The sequence below is a fragment of the Heterodontus francisci genome, chromosome 3 (genome assembly GCF_036365525.1).
Source record: "Heterodontus francisci isolate sHetFra1 chromosome 3, sHetFra1.hap1, whole genome shotgun sequence".
NCBI classification, from domain to species: Eukaryota; Metazoa; Chordata; class Chondrichthyes; order Heterodontiformes; family Heterodontidae; genus Heterodontus; species Heterodontus francisci.
In genome coordinates this window covers 176361574-176388390 of record NC_090373.1, presented here as the reverse complement: position 1 = coordinate 176388390, position 26817 = coordinate 176361574, and the positions used below count along the sequence as shown (strand labels likewise).

Sequence of the window (26817 nt, the reverse complement as noted above, 5' to 3'; positions counted from 1 at the left end):
AATGGTAACCATACAGTAGGACAGAGCATAAAGGAAAAAATAATGGGAGCTTCTCAGAAAGGTATGGTGATAATCATGGGGGATTTTAATCGACATATAGACTGGAAAAATCAGATGGGCAAATGTAGCCTAGATGAGGAGTTGATAGAATAGGATAGTTTCTTATAACAGTACATTCTAGAGCCAACTAGAGAGCAGGCGATGTTAGACCTAGTATTGTGAAACGAGATAGGAATAATTGATGACCTCATAGTGAAGGCACCCCGAGGTAGCAGCGATTATAATATGACTGAATTTTACATTCAGTTTGAGAGAGAGAAGAATGGGTCCAAGACTAGTACCCTAAACTTAAATAAGGGCATTTATGAGGGCTTGAAAGCAGAGCTAGCTAAAATGAACTGGCAAATTAGGTTAAGGGATAGGTCAATAGAGATGCAGTGGCAGATATTAAGGAGATGTTTCAGAATACACAGAATAGATATATTCCAACGAGAAAGAAATTTTCCAAGGGTGGGACCCACCATCCGCAATTAACTAAAAAAGTTGGAGAGTATCAAACTTAAAGAAAAAGCATATAATTGTGCAAAGATGGGTGGCGAGTCAGAAGATTGGATACAATGTAAAAAACAGAAAAGAATGACTAAAACATTGATAAGGAGGGAAAAATTAGAGAGAAAACTGTCTTTATATTTCAAGCTAGATAGTAAGAGTTTCTATAGGTATTTAAAAAAGAAAAGAGTTAACAAAGTGAGCATTGGTCCTATAGAAAGTGAGTCTGAGGAATTAATAAGGGAAAATAAGGTGATGGCAGATGAATTGAACAGGTATTTTGCGTCGGTCTTCACTGTAGAGGGTGCAAGTAACATCCCAGGAATGACTGTAAATCCGGAAATGGAAGGGAGGAAGGAACTCAAGAAAATTGCAGTCGCCAGGGAAGTGGTACTGAGCAAATTGTTGGAGCTGTGGGCTGACAAGTCCCAGGATCCTGTTGGACTTCATCCTAGGTTCCTGAAAGATGTGGCTCGTGAGATAGTTGGTGCGTTGGTTTTAATTTTCCAAAATTCCCTAGATTTGGGAAAGGTTCCATTAGATTGGAAAATAGCGAATGTGACTGCTTTATTCAAAAAGGGAGGGAGACAGAAAGCAGGAAACTACAGGCCAGATAGCTTAACAACTGTCATAGAGAAAATGTTAAAAGTTATTATTAAAGACATTGTAGCAAGGCACTTCGAAAAATTCAAGGTAATCAGGCAGAGTCAACATGGTTTTGTGAAAGGGAAACCATGTTTAACCAATTTATTGGAGTTCTTTGAAGAAGTGACATGTGCTGTGGATAAATGGGAACTGGTGGATGTATTGTACTTAGATTTCCAGAAGGCATTTGATAAGGTGCCACATCAAAGGTTATTGCGGAAATTAAAAGCTCATGGTGTAGGGGGTAACATATTGGCAAAATGGAAGATTGGCTAGCTGCCAGGAAACAGAGAGTAGGTATAAATGAATGGGTCATTTTCTGGTTGGCATGATGTGATGAGTGGTGTGCCACAGATATCAGTGCTGGAGCCTCAACTTTTTACAATTTTATATAAATGACTTGGATGAAGGGACCAAAGGTATAGTTACAAATTTGCTGATAACCCAAAGATAGGTAGGGAAGTAAGTTGTGAAGAGGACTAAGGGATATAGATAGGTTAAGTGAGTATAATGGAGTATAATGTGGGAAAATGTGAAATTACCCATTTTGGCAGCAAGAATAAAAAAGCATATTATCTAAATGATGAGAGATTACAGAACTCTGAGATGCAGAGGGATCTGGGTGTCCTCATGCATGAATCGCAAAAGGTTAGTATGTAGGTTCAGCAACTAATTAGGAAAGCTAATAGAATGTGATTATTGCGAGGGGAATTGAATACAAAAGTAGGAATGTTATGCTTCAGTTATACAGGGCATTGGTGAGACCACATCTGGAGTACTGTTCACAGTATTGGTTTCCTTATTTAAGGAAGGATGTAAATGTGTTGGAAGCAGTTCAGAGAAGGTTTACTAGACTAATACCGAGAATGGGTGGGTTGTCTTATGAGGAAAGGTTGGACAAGCTAGGCTTATATCCGCTGGAGTTTAGAAGAGTAAGAGGCGACTTGATTGAAACATATAAGATCCTAAGGAGTCTTGACAACTTGAATGTGGAAAGGCTGTTTCCTCTTGTGGGAGAATCTAGAACTAGAGGTCACTATTTAAAAGTAAGGGGTCTCCCATTTAAGACAGAAAGGAGGAGAAATTTTTTCTCACAGAGGATTGTGAGTCTTTAGAGTTCTCTTCCTCAAAAGGCAGTGGAAGCAGAGTCTTTAAATATTTATAATGCAGAATTCTTGATGAGCAAAGGGGCGAAAGGTTATCTGGCGTAGGTGGGAATATGGAGGTGAGGTTACAATCACATCAGCCATAATCTTATTGAATGGCGGAGCGGGCTCGAGGGGCCGAGTGGGCTCTCCTGTTCCTAGTTTGTATGTTCTCTACCAATGCTATCTCATTTACTTAATGTATTCAGAGTGACAAAAAAAAAACCTAGCAAATAGCAACCATGACTTTTCAGTTGGAGGCCAAGTTGCACACTGAAAAATTGCTATTTTTGCTACTTCACTCTGTAACAACCTTTGATTTTTTTGACTTTGTAGTTTTTCTCTACATCTGCAGCTTATATATTGCCAAGCAAAAATAAGTTCATACTGAGCAAACTGGCACGTTTAAAAAGAAACCTGTGCCAAAAAGGGATTGAGGTTTTAAAAAAAGTGAAGTTTGAGTTGATTGACATGGAGGTTGTGAAGAGAACCTGTCCGAGATTTAAGTAAGTCAGGAAGCTTATTGTTTTCTTTTCGTGAGCCATTCTGATTCCTATTGATGACTTCCAAGATCTGCTCTTTCTGTTCAAGACAGTTATCGATTGCTCTGAGCTCTGTCATGTAGGTGGAGACTGAGTTGCTTCTTAGTGTGTAAATAGAAGGAGGACCAGTTCACATCCTTGAGAAAAACGTAATGTTACCCACATTTAAACAATCACATTTAATCCCACATTTAAACAATCACATTTAATCCCCACTTCTTCACCATTCAAATCTGACCGGCTGCTTTCTGCTAACAGTTGGATCAGGCTATCTGGAAGGATAGTTGAGACAGGGAACTGTGTTTAATTAAGAAATAGTTGGATGCTGTATCAAGACGATAGTAGGAAAGGTGACCAAATGATCCGAACGGACTTCTTCATCCAAGTCTAATTTATGCCAACACCCATAGCTGTGGGTGTATAATCCTTCATCTGGTAGTTGGCAGGTTTCTGCATTGTCCATTTTTGATCAGGTAAAACCTGATGCCCTATACAAGGATCCATATTGCAGGTTTCTCGAAGATCAGGGTGTTTATACTGTGGAGTGCCGGCAAGGCAGGAAACCCATACGTCTCAGTTGACTGTAATACTATCGTAGTAAAGCAACTCGGTATCCAGAATGGACAACTTTGCTTCAATATCTCTTCCCCCTGCAGCCACATTTTTAATAAATAAGTAAATCCAATCAACAAGCAAAGTGAAAATAAAGAAAACTTTGTGTGAAGTAAACTGTTGTTAGTTTAAAAACTCAATGTGCTAATTGATAAGTTCCCATCAAGCTCAACCAGTAATTTAATGAGTAAATAGTTTAGGTTTTTTCTGTGTCCCATCCCTCCCCTCCCCCTTGTATCTAGCTACTATTTATTGCTTTGGTTTGAGACCATCAGAAATGAGAATATCTCACTTGGCAGCAAGTGATCTGCTATTCAATGAATTATCATATAAAGTAGGTTGTGTCTGCCAGATCTGTGATTGTTTTTTAAATATTTCAACAGTCGAGGATGCAGTGGAGGATGAAAGTGAAGACAACCCATATTCCATTGAATTCCAGGAAGACCGAGAAGCCTTTTATCTCAAAGACCCTAAGAAAGCACTTCAGGGCTTCTTTGATAGGGAAGGTAGGCATTTTTTTTAAACAAAATCTCTGTGATCAGAAAATGAAATGACCACTACAGAATTAACAACGGTCTTGCTGTCATTTCAGTGTTGTTGAATTTATACACAATAAGGCAGCCAGGTTATGTAAGATTACTTTTCATTTTCTAGTTTCTTCCCACCTCTATTAAAGGCACAGACCCTTGCTGGAATATAGTTCTGTGTGATCCATCAGTCCTCCAGTTCCTTGCCCAATGCAATTTGTTAATTCAGGCATTGATTGTTAATTGAATGTTTCACTACAGAGAGCATCGTAACTGAGCCCAGTCATCTCCTCATCCTAAGTGTATTCAGATATTTGTGCAGTTACTAGCAGTGTTACTTGGTAGGGATTGAAAGCAGAAACCAGTGCACTAATACTAGAAATAATTTTCTTGAATGTCTGGTTTTAGTTTCATTTTACTCATAACCTTCAGAAAAGAAATTTCATTATCGTTTTAGTCCAGTTGCCAACTTTTTTTAAATTCTCATCCTTGTTTCTAAATCCCACCATATCCTTATCTCTGTAATCTCCTCCAGCCTTATAACCCTCCAAGGTCTCTGTGCTCCTCCATTTCTGGCCTCTTGCACATCCGTGGATTTCATTGTTAAACCATAGGAGGCTGTACCTTCAGCTGCCTGAGCCCTAAGCTCTAAAATGTATTACCTATGCTTCTCCTATCTATCGATCTTTCATCCTTTTAAGACGCTCCTTGAAACATACATTTTGACCAACCTGTTCTAAAATCCCTTTATGTGGTTCAGTGTCAAATTTTGTTTGATAAGCTCCTGTGAAGGCATTACATTAAAGTTGCTGCTGTTTTTGTTATATTTTAGTTTTAGTATTGTGGGTACCTTTTAATGTGAACATAATTCTTCATATTCATATTTTCATTCTGGTTTTCTCAGGGGAAAAAAAAGCCATGATTTCTCAGGCAACTCAAAAGGCCACAAGAAAAGCTGTGAAATAATGAAACTGAGGCCTAAATTACAAGACTTAATTCATCTATTTCAATGCCCAGCACCTTTTCCAAATGTTATGAACTATTGACCAGTAAAATGGAAATGATAAGCTGCAAATCTGCATTCAAAAACATGGAAGTACACAGTAAATTAATAAGCATCTGTATTGAGGAAAGGAAGGTTCTGAGGTATCTTGATGGAAACATATAAGATCCTGAGTGGTCTTGACAGGGTGGATGTGGAAAGGATATTTCCCATTGTGGGAGAATCTGGAACTAGGGGTCACTGTTTAAAAATAAGAGGTCGCCCATTTAAGACAGAGATGAGAATTTCTTTCTCGGAGGTTTGTGAGTTTTTGGAACTTCCTCAAAAATGGGTGGAAGCAGAGTCTTTGAATATGTTTAAGGCAGAGGTAGATAGATTCTTGATAAGCAAGGGGGTGAAATGTTATTGGGGGTCAGTGGTAATGTGGAGAAATCAGTTCAGTAATGAACTTATTGAATGGCAGAGAGGGTTCGAGGGGCTGAGTGGCCTACTCCTGCTCCTAATTTGTATGTTCAGAACAAATAGTGGCCAATGTTGTTTTATTCTTGGAAGGAGAGAGAGGATATGGTGGCCTTTTGGTTGTGGTTATAAAGATAAAAAGACTTGCAATTATACAGTGCCATTCACAACCTCAAGACATCCTAAACTGCTTTATAGCCAATGAAGGATTTTGGGAGTTTAGTTGCTGTTCCAGTGTAGGCAATGTGGGAGCCAATTTGCACATAGCAAGCTCCCACACACAGCAATGTGATAATGACCAGATGATCTGTTTTAATGATAATTGCGGATAAATATTGGCCAGGACACCAGGAAGAGATTCCCTGCTCAGTCATAAAATCATAGAATCAAGGAATCATAGAATAGTACAGCACAGAGGGAGGCCAGTCGGCCCATCAAGTCCATGCCAGTTCTTTCAGTAAACAATCTAGTTTGTCACAAGCCCTAGCTCCACCACCCTTCTTCAAGATAGTGCCATGGGATCTTTTACGTTCATCTGAGAGAGTTCAAATTCTCATCTGAAAGATGGCACCTGCGACAGTGCTGCACTCTCTCAGAACTGCACTGAAATATCAGCCTACATTTTGTGCTCATGGCTCTGGAGTCAGATTGAACCTGCAAACTTCTGATTCAGAGGCATGAGTGCTCCCACCTGGTACTGGAATAGAAGCGCTGAGATCTTGAAACTGAATGCAATAAATCTGGTAATTTGTGGGCTGGGACCAGAAATATGATCAAGGAACCCTCCAAATTGTAATAAATTCCAACTGGTCCACCAATGTGTTTCCAGGAAGGAAACTTGCTGCTCCAACCTGTGAATTCTCATCTTGGCTTCACAGTGGGAACACTCTCCATTGTGCCGAGGGTACAAACTTCAGGACAGTTCATCAGCCCAAAACTGGGCATCTATGAGGCATTGTGGGCCATCAGCAGCAGCAGAATTGTGTACCACCACAATCTAATGACATGATCCACCATATCTATCACTGCTGTGTCGCCATGCTTCCATGGGGAAGGAGTGCTCTGAGCGTCACCTGACATACCTAAGATCCTACTATAGTAAGAAAATTAGTCCTAATTTCAGTTTGGTTGACAAAAATGCTGCAATTGTATTTGATTAAAACAACACTGACACAATCAACTAACTCAATACAGACCAAAATCTGCATTGAGCCTTGGACCATCCTGGTCAGACAGTGTATAGCTCGGTATCACATTAGGCAGTAACTTTACCTGCTATGATATTGGCTTTTGCCCCTTACAGTTTTCACTCAAAATTGTCCAGACCTATTTTGGGTTGCCAACCCTCCACAGCTTCAAAAGGCTGTGTGCTCGTGTGACATAAATTAACCTTGCTCCAATTGGGAAGCATCTTTTTTAATAATTTCTCACTTCACTGTTTTTCTCTGCCCCTTACTCTATCCATTCCCAAGGGGGCTATCATAGAATTACATAGAATTTACAGCACAGAACCAGGCCACTCAGTCCAACAGGTCTATGCCTGTGATTATGCTCCTCGCAAGCCTCCTCCCACATTAATTCATCTCCGCATATCCTTATATTCCTCTTAAATGCATCTATGACTCAGGGCTATAATTTTTTTAATAGTATTGACAAAATGCACAGAAAAATATTAGCAGGGCGTCACCTCACTACAGAGTGAATGATGCACTGGGTTGAATACTGGCCTTTCACTGCAGGAGTGTGGGCCCACATCCAGCTCAGACAAATGGGATTAAAGCCTATGTCTGCAAGGGTCCTACATGATGCGAGCTTCAGCAGTCTCGGTCCAGTCCCCAGTGGGAATGAGCACACGCCACGAAACTCCCTAATTCAGCACCATTTGGCACTAAATTTCCAGTCTTGCTCAAGAGTGGCCAAAGGGTGGGAAATGGGAAAAATATTGCCTTGAAGTTTGGCCTCAGGCTTTATGGTCTGTTGAGCCACACTGTACTTGACCTGAATTTGCTTCCTGTGGACAGTGAAATGGAAAGCGCTTCATTTTCCAAGCATAGGCAAAATGCACCTTGAATACTAAAATTCGCAAAAAGAAAATTAAAAGCAAGCACACACATGCACATGTATACGTGTGCAAGCACACATGCACAGAATAGTGACCTTTCCCCCCCATTGTGGAAACCACTGATGCCAAGTCCATCAGTCACCTGAGAACACTGGACTGATAGCTGAAAAAGAGAATAAAGAAATACTTGTTGCCCAGCAGTCTGGGTTAAATGTAAAGTATTTCTATGCGTCCCAATTTAAATCTGTCCTGCAGGCAATTCTATGCGTATCATATGAAAGAATTACTGCTGTTGGAGCTCTGCTATGCTGAGAGAGATTAGCATTGGTCTTTGTGAAAAAGGTTTTTAGTGGTGAAAAACCATTCCCCCTCCCCTTGATATTTAGCAATATTTTCAAATACTGCATTGGTATTTTAATAGTCTCAGAATAACTGCTGGCTGGTAATATATTTTCATATATATATTCTGACCTGACTGGTTTATAAATTATGAGCTAGCTGATGTAATCTGCATAAAGTATGGTTGAATCAAGTAAATCACTTGTTTGTTTCCTGCAGTGAGCTTACCCAGCAAGACTTGCTGTCTTTTACCTCCAGGCTCCCTGCCTTACAGCCTGCAGAAAGTGACAGTAAATAAACCAAGCAGGAAAGATTGGATGGGTCTTCTCTCCGTTTGAAACTTGCTTTGAGGTGGGGTGTCAGGATTGGGGAAACGTGATATTTGATGTTGAACAATAGACTAAAGCAGTGTGACAGTTTCAGCTGAAGCATGATATTGTTTCATGATATCCCCTTGGTTACTGTTTAGGAGTTGTTGTTTTCTTGGGGGAGTGGGTCATTCAAAATATTCAATATTAACTGATGCCCAGTGTGTAGCAAGGTACCACTTAGGAACTTATTGACTTGCTTTGATCAGAAACTGGTAGCCCTGCTAATCATTTGTCATGTCAGTTCCTCTTAGCTTCCTGTTTTTATTTGCAAAGGTTTATGTGCAATCTGTTAGAAACATAGTTTTGTTTCTGTCAGCTCGGCTTTTCCCTAAATCAGATGTCCGAGAGTTCATGCCCCATTCAAGCCTCCTGTATGTAATCTGGTACTCCAGGAGGGGGAAGAATACATTACTATAACAGATAAAGGAACGATGATGGACATGGTGAGAAAGTTATGAGAGGTGATAGAAAGCTTCGATGCACAGATGGGTATTGGGAAGGTTTTTAAAGCTGAAAAGGGAAATGGAGAAGCCAGTGGAGTTTGGAAAGTTTGAGAGAGTATTGGCAAGGTAGTTGAAAGCTGTGCCACCAATGTTTGGATGTAGGAAAGGCAGGTTGCACACAAAGGATGGTAGAATTCTGGAAAAAACTCCCCCAGAAGACCAGGAGTGTTGGGATAATTGTAGCTTTTAAAACTGAGCTAGATTTTTGTTCGATAAATATCAAGAGACATAGTGCAAAGGCAGGAAAATGGAGTTGAGGTGCAGATCCGACATGATATAATTGAATGGCAGAGCAGTCCCGAGCAGCTGAAAGATCTACTCCTGCTACTAGTACTCCCAGGTTCCTAAAAGGCCAAAATTTGAAGAAAGAAGTGTGCACTAGAGGACGTTGCAGAGGTTTGGTGAAGCAAGGTCATGGAGGGAATTGAAGATAACTATTTTAAATTCAATGCAATATGGATAAAGGAAGCTAGTGTAGGCCAGCGAGGCTGGAGCGCTCAGCAGACATAACTTATTGTGGTACAAGATACAGGCAGCTGAATTTTGGTCCAGTTGGAACTTATGGAAGGTTCAGGATGGGAAGCTGGCAAAGAGAGTATTGGAGAAATTGAGGGTAAAGGTGACAAAAACATGCACATAGGTTTCAGTGGCAATGAGGCTGAGGTAGGGGTGGAGCCAGGCAGTGTTGCAGAGAGGGAAGTGAGCAGTCTCAGAAATGGAGACTATGTATGGTTTGAAGCTTTGCTCTCCTTCAAACAGATAACCAGAGTTTCACTCTATTTAGTCTAAACAAGTGAACAGGGAGGGGGATGAAGTCAGTGGAAAAAGTATTGTAGTTTTGAAGGGACCTGAGAAACAATGGCTTTGGTCTTCCCAATGTTCACTTGGTGCAAGTTTTGACATGTATAAGAACATAAATAGGACCAGGAGTAGACCATATAGCCCCTTGAGCCTGCTCCACCATTCAGTACAATTGTGGCCGATCTTCTGCCTCAACTCCACTTTTCTGCCCACTCCCTGTATCCCTTGATTCCCCGAGAGGTCAAAAATGTGTCTATCTCAGCCTTAAATATTCTCAACGATACAGTATTCACAACCCTCTGGGATAGATAATTCCAAAGATTCACAACCCTTTGAGTGAAGAAGTTTCTCCTCATCTCAGTCTTAAATGATCAAACCCTTATCCTGAGACCTTGTCCCCCATGTTCCAGATTCCCCAGACAGGGGAAACAACCTTTCTGTCTACCCTGTCAAGTCCCTTTAGAATCTTATATGTTTCAATGGGATCACCCCTCATTGTTCTAAACTCCAGAGAGTATAGGCCCAATTTACTCAGCCTCTCATCACAGGAACCAATCTAGTGAACCTTCACTGTACTACCTCCAATGCTAGTATATCCTTCCTTAAAAATGGAGACAAAAACTGCACACAGTACTCCAGGTGTGGTCTCACCAAAACCCTGTACAATTGAGCAAGACTTCCTTATTCTTGTACTCCAATCCCCTTGCAAAAAGGCCAACATGCCTTTTGCCTCCCTAATTTATTTATTTATTTTATTTAGAGATACAGCACTGAAATAGGCCCTTCGTCCCACCGAGTCTGTGCCGACCATCAACCACCCATTTATACTAATCCTACACTAATCCCACATTCCTACCACATCCCCACTTGTCCCTATATTCCCCTACCACCTACCTATACTAGGGGCAATTTATAATAGCCAATTTACCTATCAACCTGCAAGTCTTTGGTGGTGGGAGGAAACCAGAGCACCCGGTGAAAACCCACGCAAACACAGGGAGAACTTGCAAACTCCACACAGGCAGGACCTAGAATTGAACCCGGGTCCTGGAGCTGTGAGGCTGCGGTGCTAACCACTGCGCCACCCACAGTGTAATTGTGTGCTGTACCTGCATGCTAACTTTTGTGCTCCTTGTCAGAGTACACCGAAGTCTCTGAATATCAACATTTTGAAGTTTCAAGCCTTTTAAAAAATATTCTGCTTTTCTGTTCTTACTGCCACAGCGAATAACCTCACACTTCTCCACATTATACTCCATCCTCCACCTTGTTGCCCACTCACTTAACCTGTCTATATCTCGTTGCAGCCACTTTGTGTCCTTCTCACAGCATACATTCCCACCTAGCTTTGTATCATCAGCAAACTTGGGTACATTTTCTCTCTCTTCGTCTAAGTCATTAATACAGATTGTAAATAGCTAAGGCCCCAGTACTGATCCTTGTGGCACTCTACTAGTAACAGCCTGTCAATTTGAAAATGCCCCGTTTATCCCTACTCTCTGCTTCCTGTCTGTCAACCAATCCTCTATCCATGCTAATATATTGCCCCCAACTCCATGCACCCTTATCTTGCATATTAGCTTTTTGTGTGACACCTTATCAAATGCCTTTTGGAAATCCAAGTATACTACATCTACTGGTTCCCCTTTTTCTACCCTACTAGTTGCATCCTCAAAAAACGTGAATAAATTTGTCAAACACAGTTTCCCTTTCATAAAACCGTGTTGACTTTGTTTGATCATACTAAATCTGTGATTTAACATTAAGCAAGTAATCTGACATCAAAGTCATAGGATCAAGGGTGCACCAATAAATAGCAGCTTAACTGATCACTATCTCATTATCATATGTTGAATCATGCTGTGTGCACAATGACTGCCAGGATTGTCTACATAGCCACTGCACTTGGTTCTGCATAGGATGCTTGTAAGTAATTTCTGAGAGATACACCTTATAAATATAAGTCCTCTTTACTTTCCTTGTGACGTGAGTTATGTAGCTTTGTATTTCATTAACATTGTAAAATCAGAATTTCAAAACATCTGCTATTTGGACCTTTTTTTTCTTTGCAGGCGAGGAGCTGGAATATGAGTATGATGAACGTGGCTCTGGTACTTGGGTCTGTAGAGTCAGGTATAGTAGAATTTATCTGAAAAAGTAAATATTAAAGATACTAGCTTTGTAGTTCTGACTTGTGGAAGTTCTTCCCTGGCTAGCTGTAGAATGGTACTTGGACTATGTCTATCACATTTGGCTTTCCTTTATTTGCTATTCTTCCCCAATGGGGGCAGACAGGAAGCCATAAAACATGAGTCTAATATCAAACATTCAGACTGTGTAACAGCCAGAAGCACAGACTCTGGATAATTGTTCCTCTCATCCTCCCAACCCTCCATCCTTCCGTTTGTGCAAAGGTGCTGAGATTAATTGTAGTGCCCTTACCTCAATCCCAGCCAAGATCAGTTAACTCTACATAGACCAAAAATCAGAGTGAGAACCTGCCTGCTCAGTTATGGTTCAGTTCCCCATCAGGCATGCATAGCCCCATCACCTTTAACTAACCTGGATGCTTCTAATTTTGCCCATAAACCATGTTTCAAGTGTAAAGAACTGGCCTATTTAGCCCCAATACCTGGCGTCTGGTAACTCTTGCAACTGTTGGGATCAGTAAGTGTCAGAGTGACAATGAACTTATTGCGTAAGGGATTGACAAATTGGGCACCCATTCAGGCATTATTTTCAGGAGCCCAGAATTGGAACCAAAATTTTGGTACTCCAACATGATCTCCTGCACTGCCCACCACCCAATCCCACCCCTCGTGTGTTGTGAAATATGATCCACTATTTACTAAATGTGCTCATGGCAGAAAGTTGAAATTTGTGCCAAACTTTAGCCAGACTGTCAAGTTTTGATAATGTGGATACTTTGTGTGCAGCATCTAATTGATTGGTGAGCTTATGCCAGCTGCTGGGACATCAGATCAAAATTTTAACTTTTCACATTTGATAGTGACAAACATTACCACAGAGTATGTTTGTTTTCCAAAGATGCCTCTTAATGGAGAGGTCAGTGAAGAATCACCTACGTGTCATGGTGGCATCTGAAGGGACCATAAGAAATAGGAGCAGGAGTAGGCCATTTGAGTCCCCGTGCCTGCTCCGTCATTCAATAAGATCATGGCTGATCTTCTATGTCAGCTCAACTTTCTTACCCTATCCCCATATCCTTTGATTCTCTTATGTTTTTTAGAGTTCGTTTCTAAACTACATGCACTGAAAGTAGCTGATCTAAGAAAACTTTCCCCCTACTCAAAACAAAGTACAAATTAGATGAAAACTTGATTGACAGTTCTCTCATCTTGCATTGTTGCCTTGTTTATGTCCATTATAAACTGGGTTAGCCATATATTTGCAAGAGTAGACAAGCATGAAATTATAAAATGGTATCGATAGTGGTGAAGGAGCTCCTGTTTCCTCCCACCTGACTAGGCATTGTGCAGGTAGCCACAAAATAGAGCACAATATGGTCACTGATCTCTCTTTGAAATAAAAAGCCTGGTTGCCTCCAAATTCGTGTAGCAACGTGTGATTCAGTAACTACGAAGATAGGCAGCACAGAAGTTAACTAAATTGAAACAGTCAGTGAGCAGTCAGTGGACTAAGTGAGCAATGGACGACTGAGAGTGACTACATAAAAACATCAAGGAATTTAACTATTAAAAAAAAGTTTGAAGCCTGAGCAGCCAGTTGGTGTTTGACCCCACCCCGCCACCCAATGAGATTCACTAAACTGTGTGGATAAGTAGTGAAATGTTATTTATAACCTTAAAAATTTAATTTGGCCTCTTATGTGGAAAACTTTCAACATTGTTACAAATGTTTCGGTAAAGTGTAATGCTGGGTTTATGAAATTTTCAAATTGCTTTGACATAAATTGGAGAGGACCTCAATTTGTTATAGATTTAGTCTTTTCAAAGTAGGGTTGTGCCTGGAGAAAGCATTTTAAAACTGTACTCCAGCAGGGTGAAGTACTGTAGTTACAGCGCTCTCACTGGTGATGATGAAGTGATGATTTAAGAGCATTGCAGATGAAACATATTAGATAGTTGGTTATGTATTGTCCTAAATAACATTTTTCCTTTTCATTAATGGGATGTGGGCATCGCTGGCCAGGCCAGCATTTATTGCCCATCCCTAATTGCCCTTGAGAAGGTGGTGATGAGCTGCCATCTTGAACTGCTGCAGTCCATGTGGGTAGATACACCCACATTGCTGTTAGGAAGGGAGTTCCAGGATTTTGACCCAGTGACAGTGAAGGAACGATGATATAGTTCCAAGTCAAGATGGTGTGTGACTTGGAGGGGAACTTGCAGGTGGTGGTGTTCCCATGCATTTGCTGTCCTTTTCCTTCTAGTTGGTAGAGGTTGCGGGTTTGGAAGGTGCTGTCTAAGGAGCCTTGGTGCGTTGCTGCAGTGCATCTTGTAGATGGTACACACTGTTGCCACTGTGTGTCGGTGGTGGAGGGAGTGAATGTTTGTGGATGGGGTGCCAACCAAATGGGCTGCTTTGTCCTGGATGGTGTCGAGCTTCTTGAGTGTTGTTGGAGCTACACCCATCCGGGCAAGTGGAGAGTATTCCATCACACTCCTGACTTGTGCCTTGTAGATGGTGGACAGGCTTTGGGGAGTCAGGAGGTGAGTTACTTGCCGTAAGATTCCTAGCCCCGACCTGCTCTTGTAGCCACGGTATTTATATGGCTACTGCAGTTCAGTTTCTGGTCAATGGTAGCCCTACAGAGTATTCTTATCAATGTGAACTAAACATAGTCAATGGTGCTTTTATGTTATATTGGCTGAGGGTTTCACAGTCACTGTTGATGGCCAGAACACACTAATTGTATTCTTGACTTCTTACTCACAAAGACTGGAGTAATGGAGAAGGTTATGAGGGTAGTGCAGTTGATGTATATTGACTTTCAAAAGGCATTTGACAAAATACCACATATTAGACTTGTTAGCATAGTTAAAGCCTATGAGATTGAAAGGACACTAGCAGAACGGATACAAAATTGGCTAAGGGACGGAAAGCAAAGAGCAGTGGTGAACAGTTGTTTTTCTGACTGGAGGGAATTATACTCTGGTGTTCCCTAGGGGTCGGTATTAGGATCACTGCTCTTTTTGATAAACATCAATGATCTGGACTTGGATATTCAGGGCATAATTTCAAAGTTTGCAGATGATACAAAATTCAGAATTGTAGTAAACAATGAGGAGGATCGTAATAGATTTCTGGAGGACAGACTGGGAAATTGGGCAGACATATGGAAGATGAAATTTAACACAGAAGCATGAAGTGATTATTTTAGTAGGAAGACTAAGGAGAGGCCAAATGAATTAAATGGTACAATTTAAAAAGGGAATGCAGAAATAGAGAGACGTGGGTGTGTGCACCAATCTTTGAAGTTGACAGGACAAGTTGAGAAGGCTGTTCAGAAAGCATATGCGATCCTTGGCTTTATTAATAGAGGAATAACAAGGAAGTTATACTAAACTTTCATAAAATATGAGTTAAGCCTCATCTGGAGAATTCTGTTCAGTTCTCGGCTCTACTCTTTACAAGGATGTTAAGTCATGGAAAGGATGCAGAGAGATTTACTAGAATGGTGCCAGGGATGAGGGACTTCAGCTATGTGGAGAGACTGGAGAAGCTTGGGTTGTTTTCAGAGAAGGTTAAGAGGAGATTTGATAGAGGTGCTCAAAGGCATGAATGGTTCTGCCAGAATAAGTAAGGAGAAACTATTTCCATTGGCAAAGGGGTCAGTAACCAGAGTGATCTACCTTAAAGGGTGGCAGAAGCAGTTCAATAGTAATATTAAAAAGAGCATTGGATGATTACTTGAAGGGAAAGAAATTCCAGGGCTGTGGGGGGAAAAGTAGGACTGTGGAATAAATTGGACAGCTCTTCCAAAGAGCCAGCACAGGCATGATGGGCAGAATGGCCTCCTGTGCTATATCATTCTATGATTCTATGGTAATCACCATTAGACTACAGAAATTTAATCTGCATTTTTTTATTTATTCATTCATGGGATGTCGGTGCCACTGGCAGGGCCAGCATTTTATTGCCTATCCCTATTTATCCTTCAGAAGGTGGTGGCAACTGAGTGGCTTGTTAGGCCATTTCAGAGGGCAATTAAAAATGAACCGCATTGCTGTGGTCTGGAGCCACATAGGCCAGATTGGATAAGAACAGCAGATTTCCTTCACTAAAGGACATGAGTGAACCAGTTTGGGTTTTTATGACAATCCAGTAATTTCTTGGTCACCATTACTAATGCTAGCTTTTTATTCCAGATTTGTTTATTTAACTGAATTTAAACTCCCCATTTTAAACCCATGTGTCCCGATTATTTGTTCAGGCTTCTGAATTACTTATCCAGTAACATAACTATGCTACAGCACCCGGTATTTGCAATCTGTGGGGTTGGGGCGTAAGGGGATCAGAGAGAACTGAGTAGTTTAAATGAGACAGCAGTTACATTTTTTTATTTTTCTGTTCTAATTCGTTGTCTGCCTTTTTCATTGGTACTTGTAAAGTGTGAGCTGTGGTGAACAGTCTTTCTCGTTGTTAGGCTACCAGTGAATGATGCGCTAGGAAGAGAGCTTGTTGCAGAGGTGACGCACACTGGCAAAAAGAAAGAAGCCATGGTTCAGTGTTCGTTGGAGGCCTGCAGGATACTGGATGCCAGAGGGGTTCTTCGCCTGGAGGCAGGTTTGTACCGCCCAAGCTGTTCTTTCCCAGTTTCTAGTGAAGGCCTGTTTTTTTCATTTGTTTATGGGATGTGGGCATCGCTGGCTCGGAGAACATTTATTGTCCATCCCTAATTGCTCTTGAGAAGGTGGTGGTGTTCTGCCTTCTTGAACCGCTGCAGTCCTTGGGGTGTAGGTACACCCACAGTGCTGTTAGGAAGGGAGTTCCAGTATTTTGGCCCAGCGACAGTGAAGGAACTGCAATATAGTTCCAAGTCAGGATGGTGTGTGGCTTGGAGGGGAACTTGCAGATGTTCGTGTGTTCCCATGCATGTACTGCCCTTGTCCTTTTAGGTGGATGAGATTGGTGGTTTGGAAGGTGCTGTCAAAGGAGCCTTGACAAGTTGCTGCAGTGCATCTTGTATATAGTACACACTGCTGCCACTGTGCATCGGTGGTGGAGGGCATGAATGTTGTGCATGGGGTGACAATCAAATGGGCTGCTTTGTCCTGGATTGTGTTGAGCTTCTTGAGTGTTGTTGGAGCTGCACCCATCACACTCCTGACTTGTGCCTTGTAGATGGTGGACAGGCATTGGGGAGACAGGAGGTGAGTTACTCGCCACAGAATTTCCAGCCTCTGACCTGCTCTTGTAGCCACAGCATTTATGTGGCTTGTCTTTTCAGTTTAAAATGATCTAAAATAAATACCATTAACATTAAACTAAGAATTCCAATCTGGACTCTCAATTGACAGTTGGGGCTTCCCTTTAGTGTGGGGAAACTATCACCTCCTTCCTTGACCATCTGAGAGCTGCCTCAGAGAGGAGGTGGACAAGGACTCCTCCAGTGTTGCTGCCTGACCGCACTGGTGCTTCTGTCGAAGGAGTTCACTTGCTGGATCTTTCCCCTCCAAACCAAGAGGAAGCCTTGAGGAGAGCAGTGGGGGGGATGGGGGTGGGGGGGTCGATGGTGGTCTATTTGTGTGTCAAAATTCAAATAAGTCAGACCAGAAACTAAGAGGGGAAGTGTGCCAATAATGAAATCTGCATGCCTTCTTAACATTTTGATTTATCTCAAAAGTAGGCAACATTTCAGATTCAATTAAGACTGAATGAATTGCCAAAGGAGCACCCATAAAATGAATTGAAAGAGAGTAGGGATGGATTATGTACAAGTTAGTAGGACAGCCATCGTTGCCAACATAGCTAAAGGATTTTAACCAAATAGGCTCAGTTCTTGCATTGATTGAGTAGTCAGAGTTCAACATTAATGCTTAGAAACATGGAATTTTATTGTGCAGATGGTGGCCATTAGACTCATTATGTTGTGCCAGCTCTTTTCTAAAGCAAGCATCTAGTCCCACTGCTCTTTCCAGTAGTGCTGTTTCTGCCTTTGTTTCAAGTATTTATCTACTTTTCCTTTAAAGATGCAATAGTCTTTGCTTTGATTACTCCCTATGGCAATGCATTTCTTGCTTCAGCAACTTGTTGCAGAAAGCAATTTCTTCTAGCCCCTTTTCTCACTCGGTGATAATTTTAAATTGATAATCCCTTGTCACTGACTCCCTAACCAGAGAAAATATTCCCCATTCACTATTGAGCCTTCATGATTTTTAAAATCTCGAGTTAAATCTCCTCAGCCTTATCTGCTCCAATCAAAGCGCCCTTGGGTATCAAGGCTCTCCTCATAATTGTAATTTCCCATTCCTGCCGTCACCTGGTAATTCTCCACTGTACGCTCTCTGTGGCTTCAATGTTCATTCTGTAACAAAACTGCACGCAGTATGCTGTGGACTAGCCAATGTTTTATACAAGTTCGTGAGTGGCTGCATTGCATCTTGTACATGGTAGACACTGCTGCCACTGTGCGTTGGTGGTGGAGGGAGTGAATGTTTAAGGTGGTGGATGGGGTGCCAATCAAGCGGACTTTATCTTGGATGTTGTCGAGCTTCTTGAGTGTTGTTGGAGCCGCACTCATCCAGGCAAGTGAACTCCCTACTTGTGCCTTGTAGTTGGTGGACAGGTTTTGGGAAGTCAGGAGCTGAGTCACGGGCCTCAGAGTTTCCAGTCTCTGTCCTGCTTTGGCAGCCATAGTATTTATATGGCTGGTCCAGTTCAGTTTCTAGTCAATGGTAACCCCCAGGATGTTGGGAGTGGGGGATTCTGCGATTGTAATGCCATTGTATGTCATGGGGAGGTGGTTAGATTCTCTCTTTTTGGAGGTGGTCATTGTTTGGCACTTATCAGACCAAGCCTGAATGTTGTCCAGGTCTCACTGAATATGGACATGGACTGCTTCAATATCTGAGGAGTTGCGAATGGTGCTGAACATTGTGCAATCATCAGGGAACATCCCTTCTGACCTTATGATGGAGTGAACGTCATTGATGAGGCAGCTGAAGATGGTTGGGCCTAGGACACTACCCTGAGGAACTCCTGCAGCGATGTCCTGGAACGGAGATGATTGGCCTCTAACAACCACAGCCATCTTCCTTTGTGGTTTGTGTTTTCCCCTGATTCCCATTGACTTCAGTTTTTCCAGGCTCCTTGATGCTGCACTCGGTCGAATGCTGCCTTGATGACAAGGGCAGTCACTCTGATCTCACCTCAATCCGCACTCGTACTTTTAGGGAATTATGTATTTGAATCCTTTGTCCCTGCACACCTTTCAGTGTCTTTCTCAGAGAGCTTGTGAGGTATTTCTATTTTTCCTCTTTTTTTTTAGCTCTCCCCTCCCTATTTGCAACCACCATGGGGGGCAGTGAGTGGTCTTGTTTCCAGATCTCTGCTAGTGACTCCTTTGAAAGCCACTTGGTGTGGGAGAGGGGACCAAGTTGACAGTCCCTCAGACTTTTTAATGTTTTACTCCTTTGTTCCCCATTTTTCCTCCCAGTGTCAGTGTCTGGCCTCCACTTGGTGCCTCTCATTGGTAATGCTATTGAGGTCAGTAAATTGTTACATGGAGGTTAAGAGCTCAGATCTTATCTTACCATTCCTTAGTGTAGCCCAGTAGATTTTAAAAAGTTTTCTTTGCTTTGTCTTTCAGACAATGTTGACCAGCACTCAGTCTCGTATCGTTCATCCCAAACAGAAAACAGGAAAGCTTACTCAAGCAAATTCTTGGACAGGCAGTAAATAATGTAGTAAGGTTGTCTGTTTTTGTGGCATAACAGGACTGGAGTCTAGCTTCCCTACCTAAAGTTGAAAGAATAGTCGTGGTTTGCTTTAAAGAGGCTTCAAGTTACAATTGGTTCCCTATATTTGTGTGCAGCCCACGTAAATGTCCCTTTGTTTACAGCAGTTTTAAATAGTAGAACATTAAGTAGAACATTACAGCGCAGTACAGGCCCTCGATGTTGCACCGACCTGTGAAACCATCTGACCTACACTATTCCATTTTCATCCATATGTCTATCTAATGACCACTTAAATGGCCTTAAAGTTGGCGAGTCTACTACTGTTGCAGGCAGGGCGTTCCACGCCCCTACTACTCTCTTGAATACTTGAAGAGTTATCTTGCACGCAGCTTCTCTTGGATCGTTCGTGAGAGACGCAGTATACTTTTCTTTGGGAAGGGGAAAGAGTTCAATTAAGGTGAATATGTAAGTCTGGATACTGCTGTCTTCTACTGCAACTGAGTAAAAGCGACTCTATTCTCTTGTTTCAGCACTTGGATCCTGCAAAGTCTCTGGAAAGACAGTGAATCATGTCTGTGTTTTTGTGGTTTTAAACTTGAATGCACAGCGCAGTAATTTATTCTGCTTGTGTGGTGGACACAGACTATTAAACACGTTTGTGTTCAACAATCTTTTTACCTGCACCATTTATTCTGGTGCCAATACTGATGAACCTTATTTACGTTGCACTTCATACCTGCTATTGTCGTCTCTATATTCAGCTGTGGCTTGAGGTAAAAAAAAAAGGGTAGGAAACAGCACAAGAGAAAATGGACTGAGCAAAACACTAGTGGTCAAAATGAGTAAGTCACGATTCAGATGGTTTGGACGTGTAAGCAGAATGATGCAAAAAGCATATGTTCCTGTGTGGAGACATCAAGACAAAAACCACAAAGAATACCACTTAACTGTACCAGAGTTGACATTGGCAGAGCCAACAACTCTGTTTATGGAAGTATTCTGTCTTGCATCTGATAGCGGGGGTTGAGGTGGTTTTATTCATTCATCAGAGGCCCACCCATCCTTTTGGAAGTTCATAGATTATTACTTTACTTACCTGACCTGTACTGAAGGGGGTTCAAGGAGTGACTTAGTTTTGTGCGATGTGATGCAGCGTTGTGCTGACAGGGGTAATTCCCATTCTCTATTGGGTCAGCATAGAGGAGGTTAAACTGAAGACCAAGCAGTTCATAACTGGAATGAGAAAATGAGAGAACAAGTCCGCCCAGGCTGTTCGCCCATCTGTAAACATCTGGCTAAGGAGTGGGAGACAAACTGGCTCAAGTCATTTTGTTTGGTGTTGGGAGGTGCAGGGGCATAAAAAGATAGAAAAGAAAGTAATTTATACAGAGACTGCATCTGCTAGTAATTCCTACTTTGGTCCTTGTTAAAATCACTACGCTCCAAAAATATTTACCTGAGTGACACGTTTGAGGCATTTTAACTGTGTAACAAGGCACTGCAAAATGCAAGTAATTTTAACAGCATTTGGCCACGATTGTATTCAAAGTCTTCTGAGGAGGTGTAAAAGCTGTTATACAAGGATTTAGGAGAGGGAAGTGCCTTCCTTATTGGCTGCAATCCAGACTGAAATTAATATCGATTAAGCAGTCAGATCTTTGTACCTCTAATAATATTTGTCGTAAGTCATCGAGTGCATTATTTTATCCCACTCCTGCACAATTCACTTTCGGTTGAGTAGTTCAGCCTCGCACACTTGTCGGGTAAATTCTATATTCAGCAGCTCACCATCCTCCTGTGGAATCTTTTGTGTAAACGATATAGTAAGTAGGAGCCATAAACTATTCTCGTATCATTTTATAAATTCAAAGTGATGGAGAATAACAAGACATAAAACATGCCATTATGCAGGTGGCCATCTGTCTCATAATAAAACAAAGCTATGTTGCTCCAGAGAGCCATCGATCTGAATCGGTCTCTGCTGATGCTGGGTTCCCTTGCAGTTTTGTTTTCTTATCAGGTCTTGGCTGGGCTGCTGGACAGGAAAATTGCGCATTAACGAGAGAGGACTCTTGACAGTTCTCGTTCTCACCCCACAGAACGTACATACAGTCATCTAATCATACTGTGGCTGCAACATCAACCTACACTTACAACATCTTTAATGTAGCAAAACATTTGTAAGAACTTAGTATCTCAGTGGGGGGGAAGGGAAGGTACTGAACAGAAGTTAGAATCTGTTTGGGGAGGTGAGCATGGAGATGGAAGAGACTATGTAAACCTGACCAACATAAAATATTGAACAATCCTTTAAAATTGATTCAATTTATAGATAGGTAGGGAGCAAGAAGTATCCATTCTGAATGGCTAAATACTGCTATAATTCGTATCAGAATAGTTAAATTAGAAAAGTTCGAAACCTCTGATTCAACCTGAAACAGGAACTAATCTTTCTTTCTCAATGATTTGACCTACTATGCGTTTCCTGCACGCTTTCTTTTTCAGATTTCCAGTATTCATGGTTTTTCCTGCTATCTGTAAAATTCAAAACCAACAACTTATAATGGCTCAGAATGAAAAAGGCAGATTTTTAAACATGCCATTAAAGTATGGAGCAGGAGGCTGTTAAAACATAACCTTTCATTTATCACAAACCTTTATTAATTTCTCATCTGAAGCATTCCAGTTGATTTAATTCATATCTTGATTTATTTAAACCAAATAGGCTGCTGTTATACAGTATTGAACTTCATGGTAGTCTTATCCCGACTGTTAAGAGCCAGCAGTCCTTTGTGATCTTTGAAGTGGATTCAATTAACGCCATCTGTTTTAAGAAATTCTAAAGATATATTAGTAAGGAGACATATTTAAGAAGCACAGCGAAGCTGTCCACTTTTCTATAGCTTAGTTTAATGTTAGTTCATTTCTGTGCTGTCAGTAATATAATGCTTAAGCTTATATTGCTGATCTGCACATGACCCTGGAGTGGGTGAAAATCAATATCTCAAACATTGCTTGTCATGGACAGGAAATACTAGGGGACAGAATGGGGTGACCACAGAGATAGCATATGCAAAAGGTCACTAGGAGACACTATCATGTTCTACAGGGACAGTAAACCTGCCCACAGCCAGCCAGGTGTCACCAACTGATAGAACATTTTATTTTCAGTTTAACACTATACACAAAAAGGATTGATTTGAGTAATTCTGAACACAAGAGTGAATGTACAGGGAAAGATGATTGCAGTCTCTGTTGTCGGTCCCAAGTTTAAAAAAAAAACTCATACTACTCTTCCTCTCCTATTCTCTAATATCATTCAGTGCCATATATCTATCCAGTTCAATCTTGAATTCTGTACTGACGCTTTCCAACTACACTGCCTCCTTGAGCAATCTGTTTCATGTTTTCACCACCCTCCATGGATTTAAATCTAAATTATCTGTCCATCTTCTGTCTCCTGAGCTTTAATCCACATCTCGGGCTGAATATTACATCGACTGACCCATCTCATTGCAGATTGAATTTGGAATTGTTAATGCATTACTCATCTTGAGTCATTCTTCCAACCTTCTATTTTGAAGGCTGTACTTATAATGTTCAGTTTTAAATTAATTCCAACCCTATAGTCTTTAACTACAAGATATTCGAAAAATCTTAGTAGCACGAGGGAGACACTCTCCACACAACACAATATGATATTTGTTTCCCTTCTAACTTTGCATTTTATCTTAATTTAGGCCTCACTGTGCCAATCACCATATAGGGGGCTGGGCAGATGGTGTGATCCAAGACCTCTTTGAATGATGTCACTTAACTAACCCTATATTAGCTTCCTGTGGGAAAGCAGCTGGTCAAGGCCTAGTGCTTCCTAAACCAAGATTGGAATAATAGTCATGTTGGCAATTGTGGGTTTCATCTCCCAAACTTGGCATACAATCCTGTATCCTACCACTATCCTAACTGGTTGGAATGCTAGAGCTGTGTGACAGTATGCCAGGCCCTTCATTTTATTATGAGCTTCGAGTATGCAATGAACAGTGCTTCTGTGTACAATGGAGCCTCTTATCCATGCTCTGATTAACGCCTTGCTGATTATCCACTCGACACTTTGCAGGATGCAGCCTTGCACATGATGTTGCCCCTTTTGCTCGCTTCGCTACCTTCAGTAAATCACCTTAACAGACCCAGAAATATTAAATTCCATTTATTTGTACTGTACTTGGCTTCATTCTGTATTGGGGGGTGGGGGCCACAAATGTGGTCATAGAGTCATAGAGAAATGCAGCGCTGAAACAGGCCCTTCGGCCCACTGAGTCTGTGCCGATCAATAACCACCCATTTATACTAATCCTACATTAATCCCATATTCCCTACCACATCCCCACCATTCTCCTACCACCTACCTACACTAGGGGCAATTTACAATGGCCAATTTACCTATCAACCTGCAAGTCTTTGGCTGTGGGTGGAAACTGGAGCACCCAGCGGAAACCCACGTGGTCACGGGGAGAACTTGCAAACTCCGCACAGGCAGTACCCAGAACCGAACCCAGGTCACTGGAGCTGTGAGGCTGTGGTGCAAACCACTGCACCACTGTGCATTACCCATTTTGAGTCATTCTTCATACCATATAGCATAGCCTATAAACTGATATGCTGGAACTCTGTTATCTGCAGTTTTCATTATCTGCTCCCAGAGGATGAATTGAAGACTTTCTTCCATCATGGCAGATAACAGTGATTCTTAAGCACTGATGTGTGATGCTTTATTGCTAATAAAGTAGTGCTTACTTGACATGTGCTACAGTGGGTCACTGTGCACTTATTTGGAATAGGAAGGTTAGCGTGGTGCAGACAGAAATGTTAGCTGAGTAAATGGGGAGACTTAGCAATGCTCAACTGTCATCTTAGGAAAAGCGCTGGCAGAATCCTGAACTGATGGCTGTTGCTCAGTGTAATGTGATCAGTGGTCTCTGATTCTGCAGTCTGGTTGGAAGAGCTGTTACAGCCAACAGCACGCATTCACATTGACATGAACTTTATTAATATTAATTATCATGGTTGAAAGGTCTGTAATTTTTTTTTGTGCTCCAAAACTAAAAGGACGTCCCATTATTCCTCTTTAGTAATAGCCTGACAATTTGCTTTCTTACCAGTTTCTCGGAAACGCAAATCTAAAAACTGGGAGGCAGAGGATTTCTACAACAGCGACGAAGATACCTTCTTAGATCGGACAGGAGCTATCGAAAAGAAAAGGCTCAACAGAATGAAAAAAGCAGGGAAAGTAGAGGAGAAAGTCGAAACTTATGACTCGCTGGTATAAGTCTAAAGTTTTCTTTCAATGATATGCTCAGCCCTAGAAAAAAGATAATTCTTTAAAGAAGAGGTGTCTCTAAGGGCTCCATGAAGAGGAGGTGCTTCCTGTTTGGGGAGGGAGGAAAAGGGAATCATAGGGAACATTGTTCCCAGGTCATGTTGCACAACTTATGGTGCTTGGTTCATTATGGCAATAATGGAGACCTTCCTGGAGATAATACACAAGATAGGTAGAAATAAAGAAGACCTCTTGGTTCATTCATCCAGAAAGAGCCTACAGTTCTATCCCTAAGCCACAACATCTACATTTCTCAAACAATTTTGGGATATATGTCTCCACAACCCTACTTAGGGTTGTCCATTCCATTGATATATTTCTGATAGCAGTCCTAAATTTGCCTTCCAATAATTTCAATCTGTTTTCTTGTCGATTTAAGTGTGAAGTGATACATTTTGGCAGGAATATGGGGTGCAGGTACAAAGAGACCTAGGGTATAATTGTTTGAAAGTGACAGAACAAATTAAGAAGGCTGTTTAAAAGGCATTCAGGATTCTTGACTTTATAAATAGAAGCAAAGAGTACAAAAGCAAGAAAGCAATGCTGAACATTAGCCAGGCCCCAGCTGGAGTTTTGTGGGCAATACAGCTTAGAATGTTGAGGACTGAGAGAGGATGCTTAAAAGATTTACTAGAAAAACACCAGGGATGAAAGATTTCAGCCAAATAGAGAAATTAGGGTTGTTCTCCTTAGAGCAGAGAAGGTTAAGGGGAGATTTAATAGAGGTATTCAAGATCATGAAGGGTTTTGATATAGCAAATACGGAGAGACTATTTCCAGTGACAAAAAGGGTCGGTAACCAGAAGACACAAATTTAAGGTGATTGACAAAAGAACCAAAGGCGATGTGAGGAAAAGCACTGATCTGTAATGCATTGCCTTAAAGGGTGGTAGAACAGATTTAATAAAAACTTTCAAAATGGAATTGGATAAATACTTGAAAATATGAAAGGCTATGAGGAAAGACCAGGGAAGTAGGACTAATTGGATATCTCTTTGAAAGTGCCAGCACAGACACGATGGGTGAATGGCCGCCTTTCATGTTGTAAGTTTCTATGATTATAATGTTTCAGCTCAGAGTCATCGAACTGGAGTCCGCGCTGCAGGCACTGCGACACATCAAGGAGGGGGAAAGTTAGCTGGGCATTTTGTACCAGGAGGCGGTCACACCCCTTAGGATAGGGTCTTCTTATTTGGTCAGTGACCAGGGACAGGAGAGTGGCTGCAGCTGAGGGAGTTAAGGAGAACATAAGGGCAAGAGTGCAGGAGCCTCAACCCTTGCAATTGTCCAACAGATTTGAGGTTCTTTCAGCTTGTTTGGATGAGAGTGGGGGCTGCAGGGTGGATTAGCAATTGACCATGGCACAACAGTACAGGAAGCCATTCAAGCAGAGGGAGAAAAAAGGAATGCAGTGGTAGTAGGGGACAGTATAGTGAGGGGGATTTACACTGTTCTCTGCAGCGAAGAGCGAGAGTCCAGACAGATGTGTTAACTGCCTGGTGCCAGGGTTCAGGACATCTGCTCAGGACTGGAAAGGAGCTTGCAGTGGGAGGGGGAGGATCTGGTCGCCGTGGTCCATGTTCATGGGGCATTGGCACCAGTACTAAAGAAAGTGGTGGCTGTACCATTGGGACAGTCTACACCTGAACCGTGCTGGGGCTGGTGTTCTAGCAAGCCGCATAACTAGGGAAGTAGAGAGGGTTTTAAGCTGAATAGTGGGGCAAGGGATCAAATTTGGGAAGATATGGTAAATCAAGGAGTAGAGACAAGGCAAGAGAGAAAGGTAGTAATTTGGAAAATGATAGACTGTGACAGGAAGGGACAGAGTGTATAAATCTAAGAGTAAATTAACAGATAAGGCTAGAGGTTACAAAAGTAATAAAAGGACACAACTAAAGGCTCTGTATCTGAATGCATGTAGCATTTGAAACAAAACAGATGAACTGAGAGCGCAAATAGAAATAAATAAGTCCGATCTGATAGCCATTACAGACA

General features: G+C 41.6%; 1 protein-coding gene across 2 annotated transcripts in view; it reads left to right on the top strand.

Moving 5' to 3' along the window:
- slc4a1ap (solute carrier family 4 member 1 adaptor protein) overlaps nucleotides 1-26817 on the top strand; it is a 203912-nt gene that overhangs the window by 62924 nt on the left and 114171 nt on the right. For both annotated transcript variants that reach the window (XM_068027773.1, XM_068027774.1), the window contains 4 exons: nucleotides 3877-3999; nucleotides 11631-11691; nucleotides 16190-16329; nucleotides 24605-24765. In XM_068027773.1, the coding sequence (XP_067883874.1) occupies nucleotides 3877-3999; nucleotides 11631-11691; nucleotides 16190-16329; nucleotides 24605-24765 (485 nt within the window). The remainder of the gene's footprint in view (nucleotides 1-3876; nucleotides 4000-11630; nucleotides 11692-16189; nucleotides 16330-24604; nucleotides 24766-26817) is intronic.